We start from the raw sequence: 26,328 nt of genomic DNA, 5'->3' as shown, positions 1-26,328 counted from the left end.
TCTTAATAGAGACTAGCCAAATTGGAGAAAAAGGAAAAATAAGTAGGCAGAAGTAGTGGGAAATAGGATCCACTGGGTAGAGAAGAAATCAGTTGATAGAAAGTCTTGAATTTTACGTAGAAAATTTTGAACTGAATCCACTTAAGAATAGTGAGTCTGCAGTTGAAGAAGGAGGCAGCACAGGATATCTCAGAGTGCTAGGTCTGGGTTTTGACTGTGAGCTCCTCTACCTGCTGGTGACCTCCGGCAAGCCACACCCCTTCTCTAAGCATTGAATTGCTTGTCCTGTGGGGCTACTGGGAGGAGAAAAGATGATGATGTCGGCTAAAACTGCTTTGGAAAGTATCGGACAGAAATGCTCAGCATGATTAAATGGCATTTTGGAGTCGAGTGATGGGTCCAGTGGGTGTTAGGTGGAGGGCTGGGAGCAGCAGTGTGTGCAAAGTGGGGTGGAAGCGGTTAGTTCTAACTGGTTGTAAAGGCCTGTCTTCCAGGGCCCTGGCAGTGAGAGTGGAGAAGGGATAAATTTGAAGAGACTATAAATAGAATCAGATGGCCCAAGTCGGGGCATTGGGTGCACATGTGTTGCGCTGTAGGCGCTGGGAGAAAGGTAATGCCAAGGAAGAGAACAGGACCGAGGAAAGGGGTGCTGGAGTCGAGAGCAGGCCTCCCATGACAGGTCCTGGGTAGACGCCCTGGCTGCAGGTAGTTGGGAATGTGGGGCGGGAGCTCTGCTTAGCAGGCTGGGCTGGTTGTGAGCAGCTGTGAGTCATGCTGACTGGTACTATGAGAACGTGAGCTGTCCCAGGAAGCTGCGTATGTGGCACTGTTTATTTTGCTCATCCCGGCTGACTTGGTGCCAAAACAACAGACTGAGGAGTGAAAAATTCTGTCAGTCAGCTGGTGTCTGAGCTGCTCGCCATCAGCCAAACAGTCTGACAAATCTTTCCACTCTGCTGAAGTGGTGTTCCACTGTGCTGGAGCGACGGTGTTGGCACATCCACTGGTGAAGTCTGGGGTCGGGTCTGCACGTATTAGAAGAGGTTCCAGGAACTGGCTGGCATTGAGGGCTCTGGGGAACTGGTTTCTTGGTCCCGGTGCCACTCAGAACCTGTGGAGGCCCTTCCAGTGGGGATGAAAGTTTGGCTTTGGTCCTGAAGAGGGGATTCAGACGTAATGACGAGTGCGGGCCACCCCTGTAGCACTTGAGTCATTCTAGCACCTTCTGAGATAATGCCTCTGGGCCCTTCCCCCAGTCAGGTCTGATTATTTAGCATAAGGAAGGCAGTTCTTTTTCAGCAGCAGCACAGAGTTCTTCCACACATTGATGTCCCCAGGGGTTTCTGTGGGTTTGGTCTTGGCGTAATCTGGGAGAGCATGGAAGAGCAGCCCTGGAGAGCGTGTTTATATCTGGCTTCTGCCTGGGTCATGTCCCCAGGATGGGACTTCCATCCTCCTTCTGTGTCCTTGACCAGCCTCTTCAGTATTTGTGCTTGGGGTTCCTTGTGGCTTTTCCAGACACAGACGGCTCTCTCCAGGGAGGGCTGGGGAGGCACTCCTCACTGGCTGTCTTTTCTTCCCTTCTTGTTGCATTTTCCCTCCCAGTTCATGGCAGATTTGACCTCCTGAGGGAAGATGCCCTCCCCCACTCCTGCTTTCTCCTCCTCACTCCTTCTGAATGTCCCCAGATTTTTTAAATGCCAGTTTCAACTCACAGCTTGGTGGTGTCTGCTGGCCTGCCATGTACAGCCTGTGACCTGGAAGGATTGTCCCATACTGGAGGAAGAAAAAAAGGGGTTGTGTCCCACAAAGGGCCCCATAGTCATTTAAACTGTATGTGAAAATCTAAAGTTAATTCAGGGAGAAGACACCCATATCTGTCAGACCATACTTGTCCCCCTTTCAGTCTTTGATGTTCAAAGTGTGGTCCTCCCCTGGAAACTTTATAGAATGCAAAATCTGAGGCCCCATCCTCAGCCTACTGAATCTAAATCAGCAAGATTTCCTGTGTGATTCACGAGCAGATTGGAGTCTGAGGTACACAGTTCCAGATCCCAAGAGCATTGTCCACACTGCTTCCCAAGCCGTTCGCTTCCAAAGAGAAATTTATAGGGATCACAACTGTGTACAGTGATCTCTAGGTGGTGATGTTTTAAATTAGATTAAAATATATTTTTCAAAGTAATGCGTGCACACAGTCAAGAGGCAAATTCAGACGGCTCACAACGGTAGCAAATGAAAATGTGAACCTTCCTCCTCCAGTCTTCCTCTGTCCCCAGTCTCACACCTCACTCCCCTTTCATTTCCAGGCATTGCTAGTATTGGGGAGGAAGAATTTTCCTCTACTTTTCAAGGTTCTTCTAGGAGGTCGAATCAAATGGACAAGAGACATTAAGAGGAAGAAAACCAAAATTTAATTGTGGGCATACAGGGAATCCATACATGTGGATTCCTAAGACAGTCAGGGACAATGAGGTATATATGTCATCCTGAACCAGTGAGAAAGGGGGTAGGGGGCCTGGGATGTCCAAGGGAAAGGGAAGCAATTCACAGGAAGATGAGAGGAAATGTTTGGTAAACAAAACTTTCTGGGCCACGCGGAAACAATAGGGCACAGAGAGGAATTTTAACAGACACTGCCACATCCCTGTCTGTCTACCCCACCAAGTTCACACCATCATGTAGTTTTTTGTGTGACATCTCCTGGAGCAGTTCCTCCATCTAAATGATTTTTATGCAGTTGGGGGAGGTGCTGGGAAAGGTCAGCGTTTCTTTCTGAGTCTTTTGGGCCTTGTTCTCAGCTCTCTGATAATCTGCCTGCCAAAGTGCCCCATCTTGGGGTGGCCTGCCCATGGCCCTGCATTCGTCCCCTGCCACCATGCCCCAAGGCTGTAACCTACATTTTTTACTGCAATTCATGGAGGGGAACCAGATACAGAAATCCACTTTATGTGTGGAAATCCACTTTAGGTCCCAAATAGGCTCGATTGAATTTGTGAACATGTCAGAAAGCTGGATGTCAGCAAGTCAAAGGTGTGGAGTGAGAGAGCCTAAAGGAAAGACCACACTACAGCTGCATTATTAGCAAGTTTTAATTGTTTCAAGCTCTCCACTAATTTTAAAAACAGGGTAACCTACTTAATGACTCACTTATTCCTGTCATTTGCTGTTTCTCTTCTGTGGAGACAAATTCTGATGGAGAGATGGCCACCTGGGCATTGTATTTTTTTTTGCTTTTTTTAGGTCTGAAAAGGACAGCGATAGAGACCCACATGCACTGCTTTTCTTTAAGTTTTTTTCCCCCAGATGTATTTGATTAAACTTTTTTAATGTGTGAGGAAAAAATTAGCCTCAACTTTGGGACACTCTTTGGAGAAACTTTAAGGAAGACCCACATTTGAAGTGATAGGTACCAACTGTTCTTGCCTTTTAAAAAAATAATTTTATTGAGATATAATTTGTACAGCCTAAAATTCTTTGGTGTTAAGTGTACAAGTCAGGGAATTTTTTAGGAAGTTGACTGAGTTGTACAGTTGTCACAACCTAGTTTAAATTTCCTTCACCCCCAAAAGATCCTTGTGGTTATTTGCAGTCAACTTCATTTGTACCCCCAGCCCCAGACATGTGCTAACTAATCTACCTTCTACCTCTATACATTTGCCTTTTCTGGATAGTCATACAAATGCAGTTATACAATATGGGATCTTTTGTGACTGGATTCTTACACTTACCTTCACATAATGTTTTTGAGGTTCGTCCATGTTGTGGCATGTATTGGCATCTCATTCTTTATTGCTAAATAATAGTCCTATATATGGATAGGCCACATTTAGTTTATGTATTCATCAGTTGATGGACATTTTGATTCTTTCCACTTTTTGGCTAATATGAATAATGTTGCTGTGGATGTCCGTGTGCAAGCCTTTCATTTCTCTTGGGTAGATACTTTGGAGTGGAATTTAGGTGTAATTAAAAAAATATTTTTGTAAGTTCTGGTAAAATACACATTGCATGACATTTGCCATGTTAAGCATTTTTAGCGTACAGTTCAGTGGCATTAAAAATTCACATTGTTGGGCAGCCATCACCACTGTCTACCCATGGAGCACTTTTCATCTTGCAAAACTGGAACTTTATGCCCATTAGACCCTAACTTCCATGCCTTCCTGCCCTCAACTCCTGGCAACTGCCTCCTACTGTTTCTAATTTCACTACTGTAAGTACCTCACATAAGTGGCATCATATAGTATCTGTCCTTTTGTTTATTTCCCTTAGCCTAATGCTTTCATGTTTCATCCATGTTGAAGCATGTGTCTGAATTTCCATTCTTTTTAAGGCTGTATAATATTCCATTGTGTATATATACTACAATCTGTTCATTCACTTATCTTTCAGTGCATACTGGAGTTGCTTCCACCTTTTGGCTATTATAAATAATGCTTCTGTGAATGTGAGTGTACAAATATCTCTAAGTTTCTGCTTTCAGTTCTTGCGGTATATAATCAGAAATGGAATTGCAGGATCATATGGTAATTTTTTTTTTTTTTTTTTTAGTTTTTTGAGGAACTGTCATACTGTTTCCTGTGCTGCCTCAGTTTACATTCCCACCAACAGTGCACAAGTATTCGCATTTCTCCACATTCTCACTGACACTTTTTTTCTGAGTTTTTGATAATAGCCCTCCTAATAGGTGTCAGTGAGGTAGTATCTCATTATGGTTTTGATTTGCATTTCCCTAATCATTACTGATGTTGAATCTTTCATGTGTTTCTTGTTTTTTTGTATGTCTTTAGAGAAATGTCTCTTCAAGTCTTTGGCCAATTTTTATTTTTTTAATTAAGTTGCTTATTTTTGTTTTTGAGTTGTAGTTCTTTATATATTTTGGATATTAACCCCTTTACAGGTATTTGATTGGCAGATATTTAGTCCATTCCATGGGTTGCCTTTTCACCCTTTTGATTATGTCCTTTGGTGTACACAGTTTTACATTTTGATTTAGTCCAGTTTATCTGTGTTTTCTTTAGTTGCCTAAGCTTTTGCCTCTCTCATATCCCAGAAGTCATTGACAAATCCGGAGTCATGAAGCTTTCTCCTTATGTTTTCTTTTATGAGTTTTATAGTTCTAGGATTTATGCTTGGGTCTTTGATACATTTTCCATTAATTTTTGTATATGGTGTATTCATTCTTTGGCATGTGGATGTTCAGTTTTTCTAACACCATTTCATGAAAAGACTACCCTGTCCCCACTGAATGGTCTAGGCATCCATATTTGACTATATATATATGTGAGGATTTATTTTTGGTTCTTTGTTCTATTGGTGTATGCTGAACTTTTTAGGAAACTGTCAAATGGTTTTCTAAGTGGCTGTACCATTTTACATCTCCTCCAATGAAGTATGAAGATTTCCATTTCTCCACATCCTTGACAATATTTATTATTATCTGCTTTTTTGATTATAGTCATCCTTGTGGGTATGAAGCTGTATCTCACTGTGGTTTTGGTCCTTGGCTTTTAAACACTGTGCCTTTGTCCAACCCGGATCAGAGAAGCAGTAAAATACAGTGAGGACTTCCTCATCCACCACCACAGGACCAGGTACCTGGCTGAACACACCTGGTGCTTTTGCAGGGCAGTCTGCCTAAGTTCAGGCAGGCTTTTGATATCTTAGGGGCTCCGTTTTCTCTTTTGAATAATGGGAATGATCAGTACCTTCCTCAACCAGGATGAGGTAAAAACAAGTATACAAGCACTTTGCTCCTTCTAGGCACTTAGGGAATGTTGGATTCACGATTTTACTCCATACATTTCCCTTCAGTGTGTGCTTTTGTGGGACATTCCTGTCACTGACTTAGGCTTTCCAGCAGGTATGACTTCCAGATTTTAAGCATGACTGACTGTTTCATGGCGTGGCTGTCTCTCCAGTTCCTTTGGATGTCACCCAAGTATCTTCACACGCATATCCCTCATCGCCCCCAAGTGAACCACGGGTGCCCTGGTCTCTTGTCTGTCATCTAGGTCATGATCACTTGCTCATCCCGTTTAGCTTCCTCGTCATTCGTCATCCGTCCTGGCTTCGGCATACTGCGACACAATCTGTTGCATTCTCTTGAACTCTGCCCCTGCATTCTGTTGGGGCAAATCCATTTTTATCTGAAGCCTGTTGAGAGCAATGCAGTGGCCTTTTCTTCTCGGTTCTGCCACGTCTGCAGAGACTTGCTCTGGGGGGAGATGAAGTCATTTGTGCAGGCTCTCCTTCCTTGGGCCCAGGTTGCTAGCTGCTGCAGTAATTGGCTTGGCAGCACAGTCCCGAAAAGGTCGTCCTTCTGCTGGCACTTTGTAAAAGCTGCAAAGCCAACCCCCCGGGGAGTTTCCGTAGACAGCAGCTGTCTTGCCTAATTAAGGAGAGACATAGGAAAGGTATTTTGGAGGGAACCTCTTATGTCAAAGAACAGAGGCTGGGCTTGTACATCTGGAAGGAAGATACGAAGGCCGAGGCCGAGGGCATGGCGGTAGCAGGTTGGAACACTTGGCAGAAAATGCTTTGCTTGGCAGTCAAGGACAATGACATTGAATATTTTCTAAAGGACTTAGTTTGTCCTTTTAAGTAAATTGCACAGTAAGTCCTAAACATATTAAAATTTTTGTGCACCTAAGTTGCCAAGTATTGCCTGTACACATGTAGTAAGTTTTTTTTTTTAAATCTTACCAAGAAAAAAGAAATCCTAAAATAAGTGAGCAGAGCTCTAGAGATTTCCAGGTCATCTCAATGGGATATAACTTGAACCACTTAGAACCACTTAGGAAATACTGGTACTAATCTGTTCCCTAGCTGTTGGGGTCTATAGTGTCAGTGTAGGTTTTTAGGGAGGGGTGTGGATTCCCTTTAAACTCTAATGCAGTAGTGTCCAATAAAAATACAATGTGAGCCACATATGTAACAAGGTTTTCCAGTAACCACACGTATTAGTTTCCTACAGCTGCCATACCAAATGGTCACCAACAGGGTGGGCTAAGCAGCAGAAAGTTCTTTATTCACCTTTGGAGGCTGCAGGTCTGAAATCAAAGTGTAACAGGGTCATACTCCCTGTAAGGGCATCCTTTCTTGCCTCTTCCTAACATCTGGTGGCTCCTGGTAGTCCTTGGGGTTCCTGGGTTTGCAGAGGCATTGCTGTAGTCTCTGCCTGCCTCCACATGGCTGCCTTCCCTGTGTGTCTGTGACCTGGTGTCCCCATGTCCCTCTCCTTTCTTTTACAAAAGCACCAGTTACTGGTTTTAGGGCCCAGTCCAAATCCAGGATAATTTCATCTGAGGATCCTTAAGTAATAATTTCTGCAGACTCTTTCCTAATAAGGTCCCATTCTGGGGTCCCAGATGGTCTTGAGCTTTGTTCAGCCCAGTGTACCACATTAAAAAAAAAAAAAAAAGAGAGAGAGAAAAGCCCACAATTAAATTTCATTAATTTCAATGTTTCATTTAACCTAATATTCCAGAATAGCATTATAACATGTAGTCACTATAAAAGAATTCCTAAGGAGATAATATAAACATTCTTTTTTCTTCTTTGACACTAAGACTTTGAAAGCCAGTGTGTGCGTTATAAGGACAGTACAGAGCAGCTCGGCTCTGCTGCCCTTGGAAGACGGGATCCCAGCTTGTGGCTGTGGTGCTGACAAGCTTTTATGCCTCTCGGTTTGCTGTGTTTTCTCCCTCTCTTCTTTCTTCTCTCACTCCCTTGATCCTCCTCTTGGTTCTCAAGGAATTTTCTATTTATTTGGAAAAAGTCCCAGTTGTTATGAAGAAGAGAAATAAAAATTTACTTTATAAATCTCCTGGGGTCCCAAGACTCAATGGAGGAAGCAAAATGAGCCAGTTTTGAAAGAAAAGTCCTTTATCCAGTAACATTTTTAAGCATCAGTATTTATTGTTGGTAGAATTCATTAAATGCTTCCATCACAAGTGGCTTAAATAAGTGTGGTTATATTTGGGATGCAACATTTTTTATGGAGTACAGGGAACATAAGACTTCATTATTCCAAATCTCCCTGCCGTGAGATTGGTGACCCACCATTTATCAGCAGCCCCCCAACCTCACCCCTCCCCGCCTGCACAGTGAACAGGGCTGTTCTTCTCTGTCGTGTTAAGACAAGAAGGCACACACTTTTCTTTCTGGGATGATTGTTCTAAGCCTGTTGCAATCAAGAAGTTAAGATTTATATCTCTGAAGATATTGTCTTATCCAAGAATTGCAAGCTTGTTACTTTCTGGCTTGAACCTCAGTGAGGGGAGGAGGGGCTTATAAGCAACTCTACAGGGAGAAAAGTTAGGGATCCTTGAATACTTTAAAGAGTTTGTGGTAAGGATGTGGTTCCTACTTCCTCTCCCCCCAGCTGATTTCTGCTGTACCCCTGTTATTATCATTGGAAATTTTCTGGAAATATGTTTTCCCCTCAGTGAATCAATGCTAAAGAAAATTAGTAAGCAGCCCATGCATATGGATGTCAAGTACAGTGTGCCTGTCCCCTCCACTTCCCCATGTTTGCCCCCATCTCCCCCGGTAGGTGTTTGTCTGGTTCCTCTATATATCCACATATGTACTTGCTTACTCATTTATTTCTAAAAAATATCCATTGGATTATGCTGTGTGTTGTTTATAATTTACCTTTTCTGCACTCACAAGGACCTGAGAGGTTCCACATTAGGACAATAGTTAGCCTCATTCTTGATAAAGGTGGCATAATAGTCTGTGGTACCAATCTACATAATTTAATAAAATTGAATAAAGCTGTTGGTCAGATTTTAGCTGACATGTATTTTTCTTTTACTCTGTAAATAGTATACAGGGATCATTGGGTACATGTGACTATTTTTACAGGAGAGCTTCCTAGTAGTGCATTGGGTCAAAGGTCATGAACATCCCAGTTTGGCTTCTGGAAGGCTGTTCCAGTGATTCTTCCCATACACAGTATATGGGGGCATATGTTTCCTCACATCTGGATATTATCAGTGTCAGCCTCTTTATTTTTTTGCCAATCTAATTAGTATGAGGAGATAGATCACAGGCTTTTTAATTTTTCGTTTCTCCATTACTGGTTACTTTGACCATTTTGTATTGGTTTATTTGCTATGAGCATTCATTTTTCTTTGAGCCATCTGGATTTGCTGTTTTTTTCTATCACACTGCCTTTTTCTTACTGTTTTATAAATGATCTTTATATATTCTGAATGTTAATACTTTGCTACATATGTTGTAGGTATATATTCTCTTAACTGATCTGATTTACAAAATTTATAGATTTGTTTGAGAATTGATGTCTTTTAATATTGAGACTTCCTATCAATGCGTATTTCTTCATTTATTCATCTTTAATAGAAAGAAAGTAGTTTTCTGTATGTGTTTTCCTCATTTGCTTGCAGATTTGTTCCTAAGCATTTGATGGTGCTTACAATTAGGGTCTTTTTTCCTTATTATATTTTTTAAGTGGTTATTACTGATAGAGAGAAAAGCTTCTGATTTTTATATGTTGATCTTATTATCTGGACAATTTATTGATTTCTTCATTAGTTTTGGTAATCTCTAAGAATTGTTTTACCAATTTTTATAGTTTTTGTGTACTTCCAGTATATTGTTGAACAGTGGACACTGAGGTCTTCCTTGTTTTGGTAACTTTAATAGAAATGATTTTATGTCTGTATTTAGTATAATGTTCATTTTCAAGTTGAGATAATTTCCTTCTATACCAGGTTTGCTATTTTTTTTTTAAATCAGGAATTGATGTTATTATATATTTTATGAAAGGCCTCTTTTGGGCATCCAATGTAATTATTTTTTCTTCCTTTATTTTGTTAATATTATTTTGTTTGAAATGATCTATCTTTGCATCCTATAATAAACATCATTTACTTATGTACCAATCAAGATGCATAATTTTAATTGTGTACTCTTGGGTTTTGGTTTACAAATGTTTTATTTCAGTTTTTGCTTTTGTTTTTGTTTTCAGTGTTTTTGGCTTTCCGTATTCTGCTTTAGTGTCAGGGTTATACTGGATTCATAGAGTGACATGTGAGCTTTTCATCTTTTACTAATGCTAACAGTTTACAGAGGAATGACCTGGTCTCCTGCTGTCCAGTATGGCAGTAGCCACCAGTCACAGATGACCACTGAGCACCTGAATCATGGCTAGTCTGAATTGAGATGTGTTGTTATATATTCCTTGGATATTGAAGGTTTCACATAATAAGCTATGTAAACTGTCTTATTAATAAAGTTTTTATACCAGTAACATGTTAAAATTAAAATATTTTGAAAGTGTTAAGTTGAATTTATTTAAATTGTCACCTATTTCTTTTACCTTTTAAGATGTGGTGACTAGGAAATTTTAAATTTTACATGTTGTTTACATTATATTTATGTTGGATAATCCTTGAGAGTTAACTAGAACTTCCCTATAAAACCATCTGGACTTGGGGTCTTTTTTTAGGAGCAGATTTTGACTGCCTTTTCACTTTTTTCTAGGGTTGTTAGGAAACCTTACTTATTAAGTCAGGTTTGATAATTAGTATTTTCCTAGGAAGTCAATCACCTGTTTCATCTAGTTTCTCAAATTTATTGGTATAACATTCTATAGAGTACTTATTTATAGTTATAAAATCTGTAGTTTTACCTTTTTCACTTTTTTTTCTTTGTTTTGTCTTGAATGTTTTTACCCCCTTGATTAGACTTGCCAAGGGTTTATTTTATAGTCTTTTCAAAAATCAATTATTCATTATAGTGGTTAGGTGTATGATTTTGTTTGTTATTAATTTCCTTAACTTTTTTTTTTACATTAATTCCTTTTTTTTTCTTTTCCTTAAATTTATTTTGTTACTCATTTTCTAGATTATTGAGTTGGTTAGTTCATTTATTTTTAATCGATTGTCCCCATAAATGCATTTAGGGTATAATGTTTCCCTTTATATGTTACCTTGACTATACATGGATTTTGATATATGATGTTCTTATTGGCTAACTGTGTATATGTAGCAGAGCCATCTCTTTCTCTTCACTTCTGCTTTGTTACAAAAATGTCCATTAAGATCCTTCAGTGAGCCTTTTGAGTGACTTCCCATTGCGTTCACCTGTAGTGGAGTGGAGCTGACTTACTCTGTGAGGAGCATAACTTTGTTTGTAAGCTGTCCCATCATTAGTTCAGTAAGAGCTGTGAGCCTGTGCCATTGGGATTGGGGCCAGTGTCCTCAGGCTACTTTCATTCGTTGCCTCCTCTTACAAGTACTAGCTTTAAGGTGTTAGCTGTCACAGCTCATCCTGACTTACAAAGCCCTTTACCCCTACTCTCCCTTCCCCTAACAGGGCACTCCTCATGTATTATCACTATCTGTCAGTGCCATCATCATCCTTATTACTACTTCCAGTTATTCAGCCCCTACCCACATTGATGACTTAGTGCCCCAACAGTCTTATGAAATAGGTATTTTTATACCCATTTTAAAGACTGGTAAGCATGGAGAGGTGAAGTGTGAGCCCAGGGCTCACACAGGTAAATGTTGGAGCTAAGATTAGAAACTGGCTTTATAGGACTGTAACCTTGACTACGGCGTTGATCCTGTATTCTGTCACCTGACACCTTTCTACCAACTTTAACCCAAGCTGAAACATTTTGCTGACCGTGACTCTGCCTCTGCTCCTTCTCCTGTTGCTGCTCTGGGTCTGTTGAGGGCAGGGCACTGAGGCACAGTGAGAAAGGGAAAGCCTTGCAGGAGTGCTGAGAAAGGATGCCTTTCCACAGCCTCTGGCCAGTCTCTCTTCTAATGGAGGATAATCTCAAACTGCATGTCTGCCTTGTTTGCCCACCCCTTTTCTCTGTCCCTGGCTTCTTTGCTCCTCCAGCATCTGAGGAAGGCAGGATAGCTTGAAAGAATATTCTCGTTCTCAGGCTTTGCAGGAAGATCCATCTCTTTCCACAAAGCTATCTGGGAAAATTTCCAGGAATCTGTTGCTAGGCAGAGCTTCAGGAGGAGTAGATATGCATCATCTACTTGGTTCAACCCCAGAGTCTTATTTATTCTAGGCCAGTAGTTCTCAACCTCTGTTTTTAATTTAGGTTGAATTTTTAAGATTAATAGTATGATGAAAAAAAGCAAGGGACAACAGATCTATGTGACAGGATCTGAAAAAAAAAGGGAGTAATTTTTTTATAACATTTGTCCATAGTGATAATCATAGAATTTTAAACTATGTGTATTCTTCTATTCTATCCTCTTCAAAAAATCCTAGAAAATTCTGACCCAGAGGAGTTAACTTCCCTCTTTTCCCCTCTCTTACCCTGCTTCAGGTGGGTATCAGGGATCTCCCATTATATAGAAACATTTTGGTGGAAGCAGGCACCTGCATATTTAAGTCTACATGAGAAAAGTGGTAAGAGGCGTGTTCTGAAGAACACACAGGCTCTCTCCCTTCTGAAAATAAATGTTCTTCCCCTTCTCAACCCACCTGAATGGCCCCTTGTCTGTGTCGATCTCCTTGACGTGCCCCTGTTAGCATGTTGTTTTTTAATGGACCCATTACTAGTATCCCTTTCTTGAGATCAGAGACACTCAATCTTGGGTATACCTTGGAATCACTTGGTTAAAATATCTATGCCTGGGACCTATCCCCAGAGATTCTGATTTAATTGGTTAGAAGTTAAGTATGGGTATCAGGCTTAAAGGAGCCCCTGAGTAATTCCAGTGTGTCTCTAAAGATAGATTTTTATTTTTGCAGAACTCTTGTGTCCTCAGTTTCCTATCCTGTGATTGACATGTAGTAGGTGCTCATTTAGTGTTGGAAGAATAATTAGATAGATGGTGCATGGCAGTAGGAAATTCATATTCTGTCTACTCTTTGCCCATTCCTCTGTATGCATTCTTCACACCCACTCTTCAGATACAGAGCAAGCACTCCCCATTAGCACGTCCCCTGAGACAGGCCAGTCCTATCACTGTCTTGTGTGGAAGCAATGGTGTGGTCCATGAGCATCAACCCCAAGCACAGTACTTAGAGATCTCTCCCCTGTGGACTCATACCTTTGAACCAAAGCATGAGACTTTGTCAAGGTTGGTGGGTCTTGTAGAGGGGGAGTACATAGGCCATCAATACTTTGGGGTTGATTCAGAGCAAGTTGGCTTCACAAGCTTCCTTGTAATGAAGGAACTTCATGCCTAACTAGGCCACTGCCTCTGAGACTGTGGAGTTACACATGCTGGCTGTGGCTGCTTTTATTCTGGTCCACCACAGAGTTCCTGCCAGTTTTACTTCCTGCCTGTAGACAACTTGCCAGAGAAGGAGCCCTAGGCTGTAGGTGCTGATGTGCAGAGATGCAAAACCTATCATGTTTATCCAACTACGGTGGTTACCAAGGAGAATGAGGACAGACTCCCAGATTATTCCAATTTCTTGGAGTTTTAAACTTCAGTCATGACCCACCTGACCCTTAACCCTAGTGTAAATCTTGGGTCTTTGTAAGTGATGATGATAACTCTTGACTAGATGACCTGGCATCTGTATGATAATGCAAGGAGAATCCTCTGTTCCCTTGGTGGGCCTTGGTTAAGGTATTAATATTCCTTTCTACCCAGATATCATGGAGATTTATAACTTCTGGACTATATTAAGAATTATTGTGCTTACCTGTGTAATAGAATGCATAGTTGATTCTGGGTTGGAAGTTGAAAATAAAGGAAAATGGAGTGATTTGGTCATGTGTTAGCGGCAGGGAAATGTATGGATTGTGTTGTTGTTTTAGCTTCAACGACTGCTGCTAAAGGAAAAGAGAAAGTGGGGATGCTTTACCCTAATGACTACAGGAAAAGGTGAAAGGGAAGGAAATGAGTTGGGAGACACTTTGCTTACTGTCCTTGCATTCTGTCCTTATCCCTGTTTCAAGCCCCAGGGTCCTGTCAGAGGGGGAGAGAACAGATCAAGTAACCAAGCCACAGCTCTTTTAATTGCCCACAAGGCCTTATGGGATTCCTTTACTTTGACTTCTACAGCTCTTCCCTTTACTCACTGCGCTCTAGCCATGCTGGCCTTTGCTCTCAGTCGAGCAAGGCAGGCTCTCTTGCCTTTGCACTCGCTGTTCCCTCTGCCTGGGACACTCTAATCAGGTGTCTAACAGTCACTCCCTCTGCTCCTTCAAGCCATGGCTTTATTGCCACCTCCTCAAAGAGGCCCAGTTACAGTTCTAGCCCACCTGCCTCCACCTGCCCTTCACCCTTCTCTTCCTCATTCTTTCCACAGCACCATCACTTTCTCATCCCCTATATAAGTTATAATTTACTTATTTGTGTTGCCTCTTTGCCACGCCCCACCTCCCCACACCCATCCCACTGTCGGCTCTAGAGGGCAGGATCTCTGTCTGTTCCCTTAGGTACCTGGCACATAGTAGCCCTCAGAACGTCCTGTCCAAGGAATGACTCAATATGCAAAGTGGTGCTTTGGCTTGGAATTCAGTTCTCCAAGATCAGGTTTTGGGCCATCACGATTTCCCTACTGAGGTTTGGCCTGTTATACTTGATTTGTTGGGACTGTTTTGCTATCATTTTTCTTTTTGTAACCAAAGGCCTTTTTGGATAGGGCATTCTAGATCAGATCAAATGCTCAGAAAAGCCCTAGGCTGCAAGAGTCCCATGACTAGGAGAGGAGTGGTCCACAATTGGGGTGCTTCCTCCACCTCCACAGAGATTAAGCAATGCTTTCTCGGGTGTAAGTTCTCCTGAGAGTCCCTCTCCTGAACATGGCTTCTGCGACCTTTCCAAACTCTAGAGAGGTGGCGGCTCATTGCAGAGAATTTTAAGGCTCAGTTCAACTTAATAACAGAGCAGAGGGGGTAATAGTCAGGTCTTCCCGGATGCCTGGCCAAACAGAAGAGGGTCACTTGAATTACACATTGGGTGTTGTGCTCTTTGGGGTTACTGATCTAAAGTCTGTCCTTTGGTCCTGACTTCTCTGTCCTCATTGCACGGGAATGTGAGAGGCAGTTAGGTTGGACTTGCCAGATTTACGGGGTCCACTGAAAAGGACTTAATTTTTAAAAGCAATATTTTTCTTCTTCCATTTTGACTCTTCTTGCCTTACCAATTACTTATTCTTTCTTATCTGATTCTCCTGTATATGCACACACTTCAGAAACTGTCCTTGTCTTGGAGAATTTTCTGTATGCGGTTAAGAGTAGCCATTCTGGAATTTTCTACAAATCAGACTCAGTCACTTTAGCCATCTGGTGCGCAGGCTAGGGGGAGCCAATGCAAGGAGAAAAGACCTCTGAGGGAACAGAGATGTAATGCAAAGCCTAGGCACGAAAATCTATGCAATTTATTGAACAGACAAGTGCTGCCCAGCAGGAGTATAATATGAACCACATATGTCATTATAATGTTCCAGTAGCCACATTTAAAATGTAAAAAGGAATAGGTTAAATGGATTAACTGTTTAAACAAGTCAAATGAATATCTTTTATTTAACTCTTTGTATCTAAAATATTAACATTTAAACAGGTAATCAATGTGAAAATTACTAACAAGGTGTTTATTTTATTTTTGCACTCATTTTCTGAATCTGGTATGTATTTTACATCTACAGTATGTCCCAGTCTGGACTGGCCACTCTTCAAGGGCTCAGGACCCACATGTGGCTAGTAGTTGCCATACTGGGCAGTATACATAGAAGGCTGTCACTTAGAATGAATCAGCCTATATTACATGTTATTCCAACAATTAATTTTCGGTTTTCCAGACGCAGCACATGTGAGTCAGTAGGTAAAATAGTGATGAATTGGTAAGGATAGCAGGCAACGGGCCTAAGGGTTCTCAGTGACGGAGCCCCCTCCATGTGGCATGCCAGCCTACCTCTGCTTAGGCCCCTGAGTGTGGCAGCTTGGCAGAGTAACTGAGAATATTCAGTATCCATGCTTGTCCTCCACTTCATGACCCAAGTCACCACAAAAGGCTAAATCATATGCACTGTTCTCTAAGAAGATAAAGAAGTGTGCAGACTATGTGGAAAAAGTTAAGGCAGATTTCTTTTACATGTTAATAAAATAACAGTGTTCTAGTACTAGGAAACCTGGGAAATATGCATAGGTGGGACTCCCAGACTACATGCTGAGGCCTACTCCATTTCTAAAGCTGGGAGCCCACCGAGGACCTGCAGGTGCCTACAGGTGTGGCTTCAGCTTGGTGTCTCCCTCCTCCTGTCCCTAGGTCGCTGCCTTTGTCAGTCCTTTAGGCTTCCCTGTTCGTCCATGGCCAGAGTGCAGCTGGAGCCTGGGAGCCTTCAGGGCTCAGTTGTGGCCTGTCCCCAGCTGTGTTCCAAGGACCTTAGGACTCTGGCTTGTTGCTTTGGGAAGCTTTCCAGATGGACTTCTTGGAACTGACTACTCCACGGGCATCAGCTTGGGGCAGTGGTACCAAGTGTATGGGTCTGCTGGCTGAGCAGAAAACAAACCAAACCAAAAAACCAAAAAAACAGCTGGTTCAAACACCCTCTTTGCCTTTTCTCTGTTTTTGTTTCTTGTGCATTTACAGAAAATTACAAAGTCAGGAGCAGGGAGGGTAGCTGTCTCATAACTGGTGTGTATTGTTCTCATGTAAAACATTCAGTCCATTGCTGCCTGTTAACATAATTTTATCTCTTTGTTCCTTTTTCAGGCTGAAGAGTCTTGTAAATGTAATGGCTGGAAAAACCCCAACCCTTCTCCCACTCCCCCCAGAGCCGATCTGCAGCAGATAATTGTCAGCCTAACAGAATCCTGCCGGAGCTGTAGCCATGCCCTAGGTGAGTTCCTGACTCTTCAAGGCATCTCTAACGATGTCATTATTGTCGGATAGTTCTGACGTGCAGAATTCCGTGGGCTAACCAAACTTGCACGCCTTTTATATCTATATGCACAAAAACAACGGTGTCTCTTCAGTTCTGTGAATTTGCTGGGGAGGGCTTCCTGTGAAAGACAAACCCTGTGCTGTTTGCACTGACTCCTTGTCCACCTTTTCCCCCTTTCCCTAAAAGCTGGGTTTCACCCCGGGGGGATTGCCAAATAAGGTGAACCAGGACAGCTGAGCCAGTGAGAATGATGTGTAACATGTCCTGATTCATCTGATGGTGACTGAAGGTCTTTGACCTGCATGGTTGAAACCTTAACTACTTGTTGTCTGATTATCATTATTATTATTATTTTCCAATTCCCTAAACTTTCTGGAAGGGCTTTATTTTATCTGCATATTCTTTAGTTTCTGGCATCTAGTAGCTCTTTCTTCATTGGAGCTGTGCTTGGTAAATATTTACTTGCGGTTTCCCTTTCAACGTTCTTATCTGTCCCTGCAAGATAATCATTGTCAGTTTGGCAAGATAGGCTCTGCCAGTTACTCAAGAGGACTTTGCTAATATACTCTTGTCTTGATACTGCTTTGAGGATAAAGATTTTTTTTTAATTGTATTTTGTTTGAGTAGATAAAGTTAATGAGTAATTAGTTTTCCCAGATATTAAAGTTCTAGTTCATAAAGGATTTTGGAATTTTATACTTTCTCTTCTACCTTCAGTTATCCCATCCCCCAAAGAATATCTGTGTGTCTAGTTTCCTATCCAGTATTATAAGGATGTAGTGCCAGGTAGAATGTTCTCCCTAAAGTGGCTTTTTCTACATGACCATTTATAAGTAGGTGGCTTCTTTTTGACATCTTCTCTCAAGCTTTCTGCTGACATCAGATGTATTATCAGCCTTCAAGGTTAGCATTGTGTTGGGTCCAAGGTTTATCTTATACTTATCTGGAGAGCATTTTCATACTTGTAGAGCAAAAAAGTAGATGGTGTGATTTTCCCAGAAGCTGCTGTACTGGAGTAACCTTCTGAAAAAGGAACTAGAGAACATCGATCCCACAAAAAAAATAAGACATACTAATAGTTACATCATGGTGTGGGTTTATATGGTGTCTAAAGTAATGTAAGTTCTGATTTTTGAAGCAGCATTGGCAAAGAAAAGATTCCAAAAGTTACAGAAACACCTTGGCATGCAACTAATCTTTTCACAGTTGATCCCAGAAGTGAATGCTCTTTAGAACTGCCTCAGGAAATATGATGCAATAAAAAGCTGGACTCAAGAACTCCTTAAGCACTGGGCTTGAACTGTACTTGATATTGATTGAGAAATCAGATTATCCTACATTAATTAACATTCAAAAACAGAGTCCTCTTTCTTAGCAGAGCACGTTCTCTCCATTCTGAGCCCATAAGTGTGTAAACACACATGAATGCCCGAAGGCAGAAACAGCCTTTTATCTAGGAAAGCCAACCTTGTTCTGTTTTGTATTTCTCAACAAGCTTTGAAAACAAATACCCTTATTTGACAATTTTTGTATTTCTCAACAAGCTTTGAAAACAAATACCCTTATTTGACAACACATGATCTAGATAGAAAGAAAAGATTTGACCTGGCAAATCTTTGCCAGAAATTTAACCTACATATAAATTAAGATGTGCTCTTGAGTTAAACTAAAACGATGGTTATTATAGTCTTTTCATAATATTATGAGTTGAATTATGAAAAGCTATATTATAAAATTCCATACAGCTATTACAAAAAGATGTCTTTTCCAACACAGAAGAACATTCTTAACATGTAATTAATGATAAAAAGCAGGTCCTAAAGCAGCTTAATTGCAGGTTTTATAATTTAGGACTAAATTAAAGGATCCACCAGCCTGAGCAGAAATTCCGGCTCTACAACCAGTGGTCGGGAGTTGGGACATATTGTATAATCTGCCTGGACCTCCATTTTGTCAGCTCTAAAATGGAGTTAATAATAGTATTTACCTCCTAGGATATTGTTGTGGGGATTAAATGAGATAATACATATAAAAATGTTAAGAACAGTGCCTGGCAAATTAGCACATTATTATTAGCTCTTCTTATTAATAATAGTATTACCGTACACTAAGGGTTTGTTCACTTCAGATGACATATGAATTTTGTCTAGTTTAAGTAAGGAAATAGTGTTTAAGTAAAGGGTCCTGGTAGCTCCCAGAAGCTGAAAACAAAGGGAAGCCTGGTTCCAGTCTGGTCTAGGGATCTCGGCTGCAGGAATTCCAGAACCTTCTGCCCAGGACACCACCACTGGTGCTGCAGCTCCACCACATCTGACCCCCTGGGTGGTGGTTCAGGATTTAAATCCCCAGAGGAGGGGATCTGATGGGCATTGTGTCTGTCACATGCCCAACCCTCAGAGAACTCCATGGGAGGTGGGCATCCCAGATGCAGGCAGGACTCAAGACAGTGTCATGAGCATAATATTTTATTAGTTAAGAAAATATGACATGTATTTTAATGTATATGAACAGGATGCAATCTGGAAAGATGTGTGTTGAGTTGCTGACGGGGCCCTTCTCAGGGTGTTGGGGTTATAGGTATTACAAAAGTAATTCTCAGTCTCCTTCCTTTCCCTTCCCTTTTCTCCCATCTTCCTTCAGTCTGTTTTCTTAAAACAGGAATTTCTGCACATTTTCAAGTACCCTTGGAATTATTGCTGGAATGACTTAGTTTGTTTATTGGTCTTACTGTCATCTAGAAAACCTTTTTCTGAGTTATGCCTCCTCTTCCCTCCCCACTCCCACTTTTAAAAAACATTTTATTACAGAAGGTTTCACACATACGTAAAGGTAAAAGGAATAGTTTAGTAAATGCTTTGTACCTGTCATCCAGCTTTAACAAGTATTAACATTTGCCAGTTTCCATTTCCCCACCTTTTTTTTTAAAGCCAGATAATTTTAAGCAAGTTCCAGACATTTTTTCTTCTTCATGTAGATTACTTCTTAAATAATAGCAACAAAGTAGAGGTTGGCATCTAGGGAATCCTGTTAGCATCATGCATGCCTGAATTCTGAAACACATTTCAGTTTGTGTACACTGTTCTGAGCCTGGTGGGTTTCATCCCCAGGGATCATGCACATGTGTCAGTATGTAAAGCTGGACTTGTCAGAACAAAACATTCAGGCTTATCGATTGAGATGATGTCTATCCTCTTGGTGTACTGCTGGGTGTCCTTTGACTCAGCCATCCATGTTCTTTGGACAAAGAGCTCCGACTTCACGGGCCTCCTGACAGTCACTTCCATCTTGGGCATCTGTGGCCTGCCCTAGTCTGATGCTCTGGGTCTCCTGGGTATAACACATGGGACTAATAGTCTGATCAAGTGGAAAGAACATTCAGGTGGGAGTTAGGACATAATTCCAGGCCTTGCTCAGTAGTGTACCAATCCCCTAACCTCTTTGCTGTTCATTTCTTCATCCACAGAATGAAATGGTTAGTCTAGACCTATGCTGTCCAATATCCTAGTCACTTGCTACCAGTGGCTAATGAGTACTGCAGACATAGCTACTCCAAATCGAGATGAGCTCTAAGTGTAGAACACACACCAGATTCTGAAAACTTAGAATGAAAAAAGTGAGCTATCTCATTAATATCTCACTAATACACATGTTGAAATGATACTATCTTGGATATTGGGTTAAAGTGTATCTCTAAGATAAATTTCACCTGTTTCTTTTTTCAGTGTTGCTCCTGGAAAACTTAAAATTACGTGTATGGCTCACATTATACTTCTATGGGAGAGATCTAACCTAGAATATTCTAGTAGGTTCTCTGACATTATCTGATATCTGGGATTGAGACAGTCAAATTCAACTCCCAGAAATTTGACAAAAGGTCCCAACAAGCACTTCAATGGCCCAAACATTTCTCTTTATCTTAATATTAATGGGATTGTTTTTTCAAATAGCAGTTCTCCACTATGGCCAGGAAAAGAGGAAACATTCCATTGTGATCGAAACACAATTGGAACTTTTGTTGTCATTTTGGAGTCCATTGTTTTGTACTGTGCCAGAACATACTGCATATTAAATTTGACTATTTACCTTTGCTTACCTGCTTACTTACAATAGACACTTTCCACAGAAATTAAAGACTAGCACTTAACAATTATGTGAGAGTTTATTTCTTGAATGGTATAGAGTAGGAAGGGACTACCAGTATTTTTCTGTTGGACTCTGTCAAACATTTAAATCACAGGCAAGTCATGTGACCAGCCCATTGTCTCTGGCCTTACGACGTTTGCATAGACCCCCCACCATCATCAGCCCCTCGTGCCCCTTCACACCTGTGCCATGCAGCTGCAGGATGTAGACGGGGGGAACTGACACTAATGCCCTCCATTCCCTCATGCTGCCTTTTACACATAAGTGTCACAGTTGCCCCGAGACAGCAGGCTTTACGGGGATCAACCTGGTAATATTTTTCCTGCTCACTTGGTAGAAGTTACTTTTCCCTGTCTTCCTCTGGGCATGAAGAGCCCTGTTGGTGTTCTGTCCATGTGCCCCCACCCCCACCAGTGGTTCTTTGAACCAACACTGCCTGGTTCAGGCCTGTTTCCTGTGTCTTCTGGTTGTACCTGCAGCAGCCCCTGGGTCCCTGCCTCCATTCTTGTGCTGCCGGCTTCCCAAGGAGGTTGTGACCTGACCTGATCACAGCCTCCTGCTCACCCCTGTGAGCTTCCTGTTATTCTCAGAATTAAATCTGATTTCAGCTGAGCATGCAGGATCTGTTAGGCCCCTACTGCCCAGCCTTTCCCCTGCCGCCCGGGTTGAGTTTTGGCCACCGGGCTGCTGGCGTGCTCTCTGAACTGTCTGTACACCTCCTGCCTGTACCTTCAATACCTTTCCTTCACTTCCCAGCAGGGGAACCTACTCACCTCCCAGGTTTAACTCTTCTAGAACCTGGTAGAGAGAAAAGGCCTTCTTGGAGCTGTACTGCAGGGTTCCTTCAGGTGCAACTGTAATTATTTATACTGTTGTTGGTTTTCAGTACTGGATTGATGTTAAGGACTGACCCTTTCTCTACTTCCTAATATGTTTATTAGGAATAATTGGACATAATTTGGTTTATTCCTTCACTGATAAATATTCATTGAATCCAGTAATACTCAAAAGATGGCCATTTGCATTTGTTTGCAGGCGAGCTTCCATAGTTTATAATCCGTACCTGCACCGTCCAGAACAGCAGCCCCAGCCATGGGTAGTGCTGGGCATTCAAGGCCAGCTTGAACTGAAATGTGCTCAAGTGTAAAATGCACACTGGTTCCAAAGACTCAATATGACCCAAGAATGTCAACTATTAATTTTTTGTATTGAGTACATGTCAAAATGAATACTCCAGTAGAGATTAGGTTAAATAAAATGTATTCTTAAAATCAGTAACACCTATTACTTTCACCTTTTTTCAAGTGGCTACTACAGTATTTAAATGTACATATTATGGGGCTTGCCTTCTGTTTGGACTGAACTTATCTCGAGGGCTCTTAATCTTAAACTTCTCTTTTTGTTCATTTCAGATCTGAGATTACAAATGAGGAAACCACTTTTAAATTGCACCCTTTTTTTGCACATTAGACCAGTCAAAAGGTTTTTCTGAGAGAATTCATTTTACCTCTTCAAGCCTTGACCTCAGATCCCATGACTTAAAAATATGTTTGAACAGCTCACAAGTCCTGTGGTTGCCGTTGGCTTTCTTTCCAGTCCAAAGGAGCAGAGACGTGTTAGCTGCCTGCCCAGCTGCTGCCTGTTCACACAGCAGGGCACGTGAGGACTGGCCAGCTGTCCCCAGGAGTGGTGCAGACTGCTTTTCATGGAGCCAGGGCTTGGTGAGGGTCACAGCACACGGTGACAGTGCACTTCCTGTTCCCAGCGAGGCGGCAGCTGCCACAGTGGTTCTCGGCAGCGGCGCACTCTGTGGCATCCTGGGTATTCGCAGTCTGATACAACACTGAGGAGCCCGGGGTCCCTGTCCTGAGACACACGAGGAGAGCAGACTCTCCCCCCGTCTGCTGACTGACACCCCTGCCCTCTGCACACAGTGGACACTGGGGAGCCGTGGCTGTGTTGTTCCTTTATGTAACCTCAGTCGCATTACCAACTAAAGTAAATTTTAACATTAATCCAATACTTTTATCTAACCTACTGCCTGTATTCCATTTTTCTCAGATGGCACCCAAATCTCCTTCTTAGCATATTTTACTCTCTATTAAGCATCTGGTCTAGATCACCTGTATGTCTAGTTGTCATGTGGAAGGAAAACACAGTTTGATTACTCAATGGTTCAGGGTACTTCTGACACTGGCTGCACTGGATTTTCACACCAAGCAATTGTCCAGCTCTCTGTGGACTCCCCCTGGGTGCCCTCCAGTTCAGCTCAGCTCTGACATGGCCTGTGGTTAAAGGTGCAGTCCCTTCAGATGCCTTGGGATGCTCCGACCGGTGGACCGGTTCCACGAATTGGAGGTTCACACAACCCCCTTCACTGGTCTGATAATTTTCCAGAGCAGCTCACAAAACTCAGGAAAACTGTTTACTTACTAGATTACAGTTTATTATAAAAGGATACAACTCAAGAACAGCCCATAGAAGGAAGAGATGCCCAGGGGAAGGTGTGGGGGAAGGCTTGGAGCCCTCATGCCCTCTCCAGGCAGTCACCCCCTGCGTGTGTCCATGGTCCACCTGCCTGGAAGCTCTCCAGAGCCCTTCAGTTAGGGTGTTTCGGAGGCCCCACCATATAGGCATGATTGGTTAAGTCATTGGCTGTTGGTGGTTGAATCAGACTCCAGACCCTTTCCCCTCAGTAGGGGGAAGATTGCAGCCCACTCTTCACTCGTTCGGTTCCTCTGGCAGCCAGCCCTCACCTTGGAGAATTTCCACAAGGCCAGTGACCCTAAACTCAGGTGTGGCTGTAAGGGACTTGCTATAAATAACAAAAGACGCTCCTTTCACCTTTATTTCACTCATATCTTAGGAAATTGCAAAGGTGTTGGAACTCTGTGCCAGGAGAGGGGGCAAAGTCCAAATGCATATTTCCTACTAGAAATAACACTGTTCCAGCAGACCTCCACAGTCTCCTTCAGGCTGGAACAGCTCCTAGGCATTTTGTGTGTGTGTGTATGTGGGGGTTCCTTTATGACTTTGACATTTTGGTGGAGGAATGTTTTACATTTAAAAAAAAATCTGTTCAAGAGCTAGAAGATAACGTTTTTGCATCTTTGGTTATGTAGGAAAGACATTTGCAAGCAAGACCTTAAAGAAATGCCAAACATAGATTTGACTTTCTAAAAGATTTAAAATTCCTACACAACCAAACAAAAACTCCCAACAAAATCCAGGCCCATTTGGGAGGCGGAGCCAAGATGGCGGCATGAGTAGAGCAGCAGAAATCTCCTCCCAAAATCATATATATTTTTGAAAATACAACAAAGACAACTCTTCCTAAAAGAGAGACCAGAAGACATAGGACAACATCCAGACCACATCCACACCTGCGAGAACCCAGCGCCTCATGAAGGGGGTAAGATACAAGCCGCGGCCTGGCAGGACCTGAGCGCCCCAGACCCCAGCTCCGGGCGGGAGGAGAGGACTCGGAGCGGGGAGGGAGAGGGAGCCCAGGACTGTTAAATAGCCAGCCCTAGCCATCTGCACCAGAGTGCAGACACAGTGCATGCGTGGGGTCCTGGATACTAGGGAAACAGGACAGTAAGACCTGTGAGCAGGTCCCTGCAGCCGGTGCCCCAGGGACAAGGAACAGTGAGTGCTTTTTGGAAGTCTTACAGGGACAGGGACCTCAAAACTGGACAGAAGCGTCCTGGGCCACTTAGTCCAGCAGCAGGGAACTCCAGGCACCCTAAATCCCTGGACAGCAGGGCAGCTCAGAGGCCCCTCATGGAGATAAACAGCCTCCCGGCCATTCCCCCTCCAATGCGGCTCCATCATATTGGAGGAGCAGCCCGAGGCAGGCCACACCCACAGCAACATGAGATAAACTCCATAGCAGCTGGGCAGAAAGCAGAAGCCCTGTCTGCGTGCAGCTACCCAGCACAAGCCACTAGAGGTCGCTGTTCTCCCAGGAGAGGAGGGCCACAAACCAACAAGAAGGGAAGTTCTTCCAGCCGTCACTCATGCCAGCTCTGCAAACTATCTCTATCGCCATGAAAAGGCAAAATTTGAGGCAGACAAAGATTACAGAGACAACACCTGAGGAGACAGACCTAACCAGTCTTCCTGAAAAAGAATTCAAAATAAAAATCATAAACATGCTGACAGAGATGCAGAGAAATACACAAGAGCTAAGGGATGAAGTCCGGAGGGAGATTACAGAAGTGAAACAAACTCTGGAAGGATTTATAAGCAGAATGGATAAGATGCAAGAGGGCATTGATGGAATAGAAACCAGAGAACAGGAATGCATAGAAGCTGACACAGAGAGATTAAAGGATCTCCAGGAATGAAACAATATTAAGAGAACTGTGTGACCAATCCAAAAGGAACAATATCCGTATTATAGGGGTACCAGAAGAAGAAGAGAGAGAAAAAGGGATAGAAAGTGTCTTTGAAGAAATAATTGCTGAAAACTTCCCCAAACTGGGGGAGGAAGTAATTGAACAGACCATGGAAATACACAGAACTCCCAACAGAAATGACCCAAGGAGGAAAACAACAAGACACATGATAATTAAAATGGCAAAGATCAAGGACAAGGACAGAGTTTTAAAGGCAGCTAGAGAGAAAAAGGTCACCTATAAAGGAAAACCCATCAGGCTATCATCAGACTTCTCAACAGAAACCTTACAGGCCAGAAGAGAATGGCATGATATATTTAATGCAATGAAACAGAAGGGCCTTGAACCAAAGATACTGTATCCAGCACAATTATCACTTAAATATGAAGGAGGGATTAAACAATTCCCAGACAAGCAAAAGTTGAGGGAATTTGCCTCCCACAAACCACCTCTACAAGGTATTCTAGAGGGACTATTCTAGACGGGAGCACTCCTAAGACTAAACAGATGTCACCAGAGAAAATAAAATCACAGCAAAGAAAGCAGACCAATCAAATACTAACTAAAGGCAAAAAATAAAATCAACTACCCACTAAAAGCAGTTAAAGGAAACACGAAAGAGCACAGAATAAAACAACCAACATATAAACAATGGAGTAGGAGGAATAAGAAGGGAGAGAAGAAAAGAATCTCCAGACAGTGTATATAATAGCTCAATAAGCGAGCTAAGTTAGGCAGTAAGATACTAAAGAAGCTAACCTTGAACCTTTGGTAACCACAGATCTAAAGCCGGCAATGGCAATAAGTACATATCTTTCAATAGTCACCCTAAATGTAAATGGACTGAATGCACCAATCAAAAGACACAGAGTAACAGAATGAATAAAAAAGCAAGACCCATCTATATGTTGATTACAAGAAACTCACCTCA

The 26,328-nt window shown here is 42.2% G+C and overlaps 1 protein-coding gene across 3 annotated transcripts in view; it reads left to right on the top strand.

Moving 5' to 3' along the window:
- KAT2B (lysine acetyltransferase 2B) overlaps positions 1–26,328 on the top strand; it is a 106,008-nt gene that overhangs the window by 12,414 nt on the left and 67,266 nt on the right. For 2 of the 3 annotated variants that reach the window (XM_036898227.2, XM_036898228.2), the window contains exon 2: positions 16,683–16,809. In XM_036898227.2, the coding sequence (XP_036754122.1) occupies positions 16,683–16,809 (127 nt within the window). Of the gene's footprint in view, positions 1–16,585; positions 16,605–16,682; positions 16,810–26,328 lie in introns of those variants that run through there. The other variant, XM_036898229.2, reaches the window with a different exon arrangement.

Source organism: Manis pentadactyla, chromosome 14, assembly GCF_030020395.1.
Source record: "Manis pentadactyla isolate mManPen7 chromosome 14, mManPen7.hap1, whole genome shotgun sequence".
Lineage (NCBI taxonomy): Eukaryota > Metazoa > Chordata > Mammalia > Pholidota > Manidae > Manis > Manis pentadactyla.
Note: the sequence above shows the minus strand (reverse complement) of the source record. Positions and strands in the feature narration are given on the sequence as shown.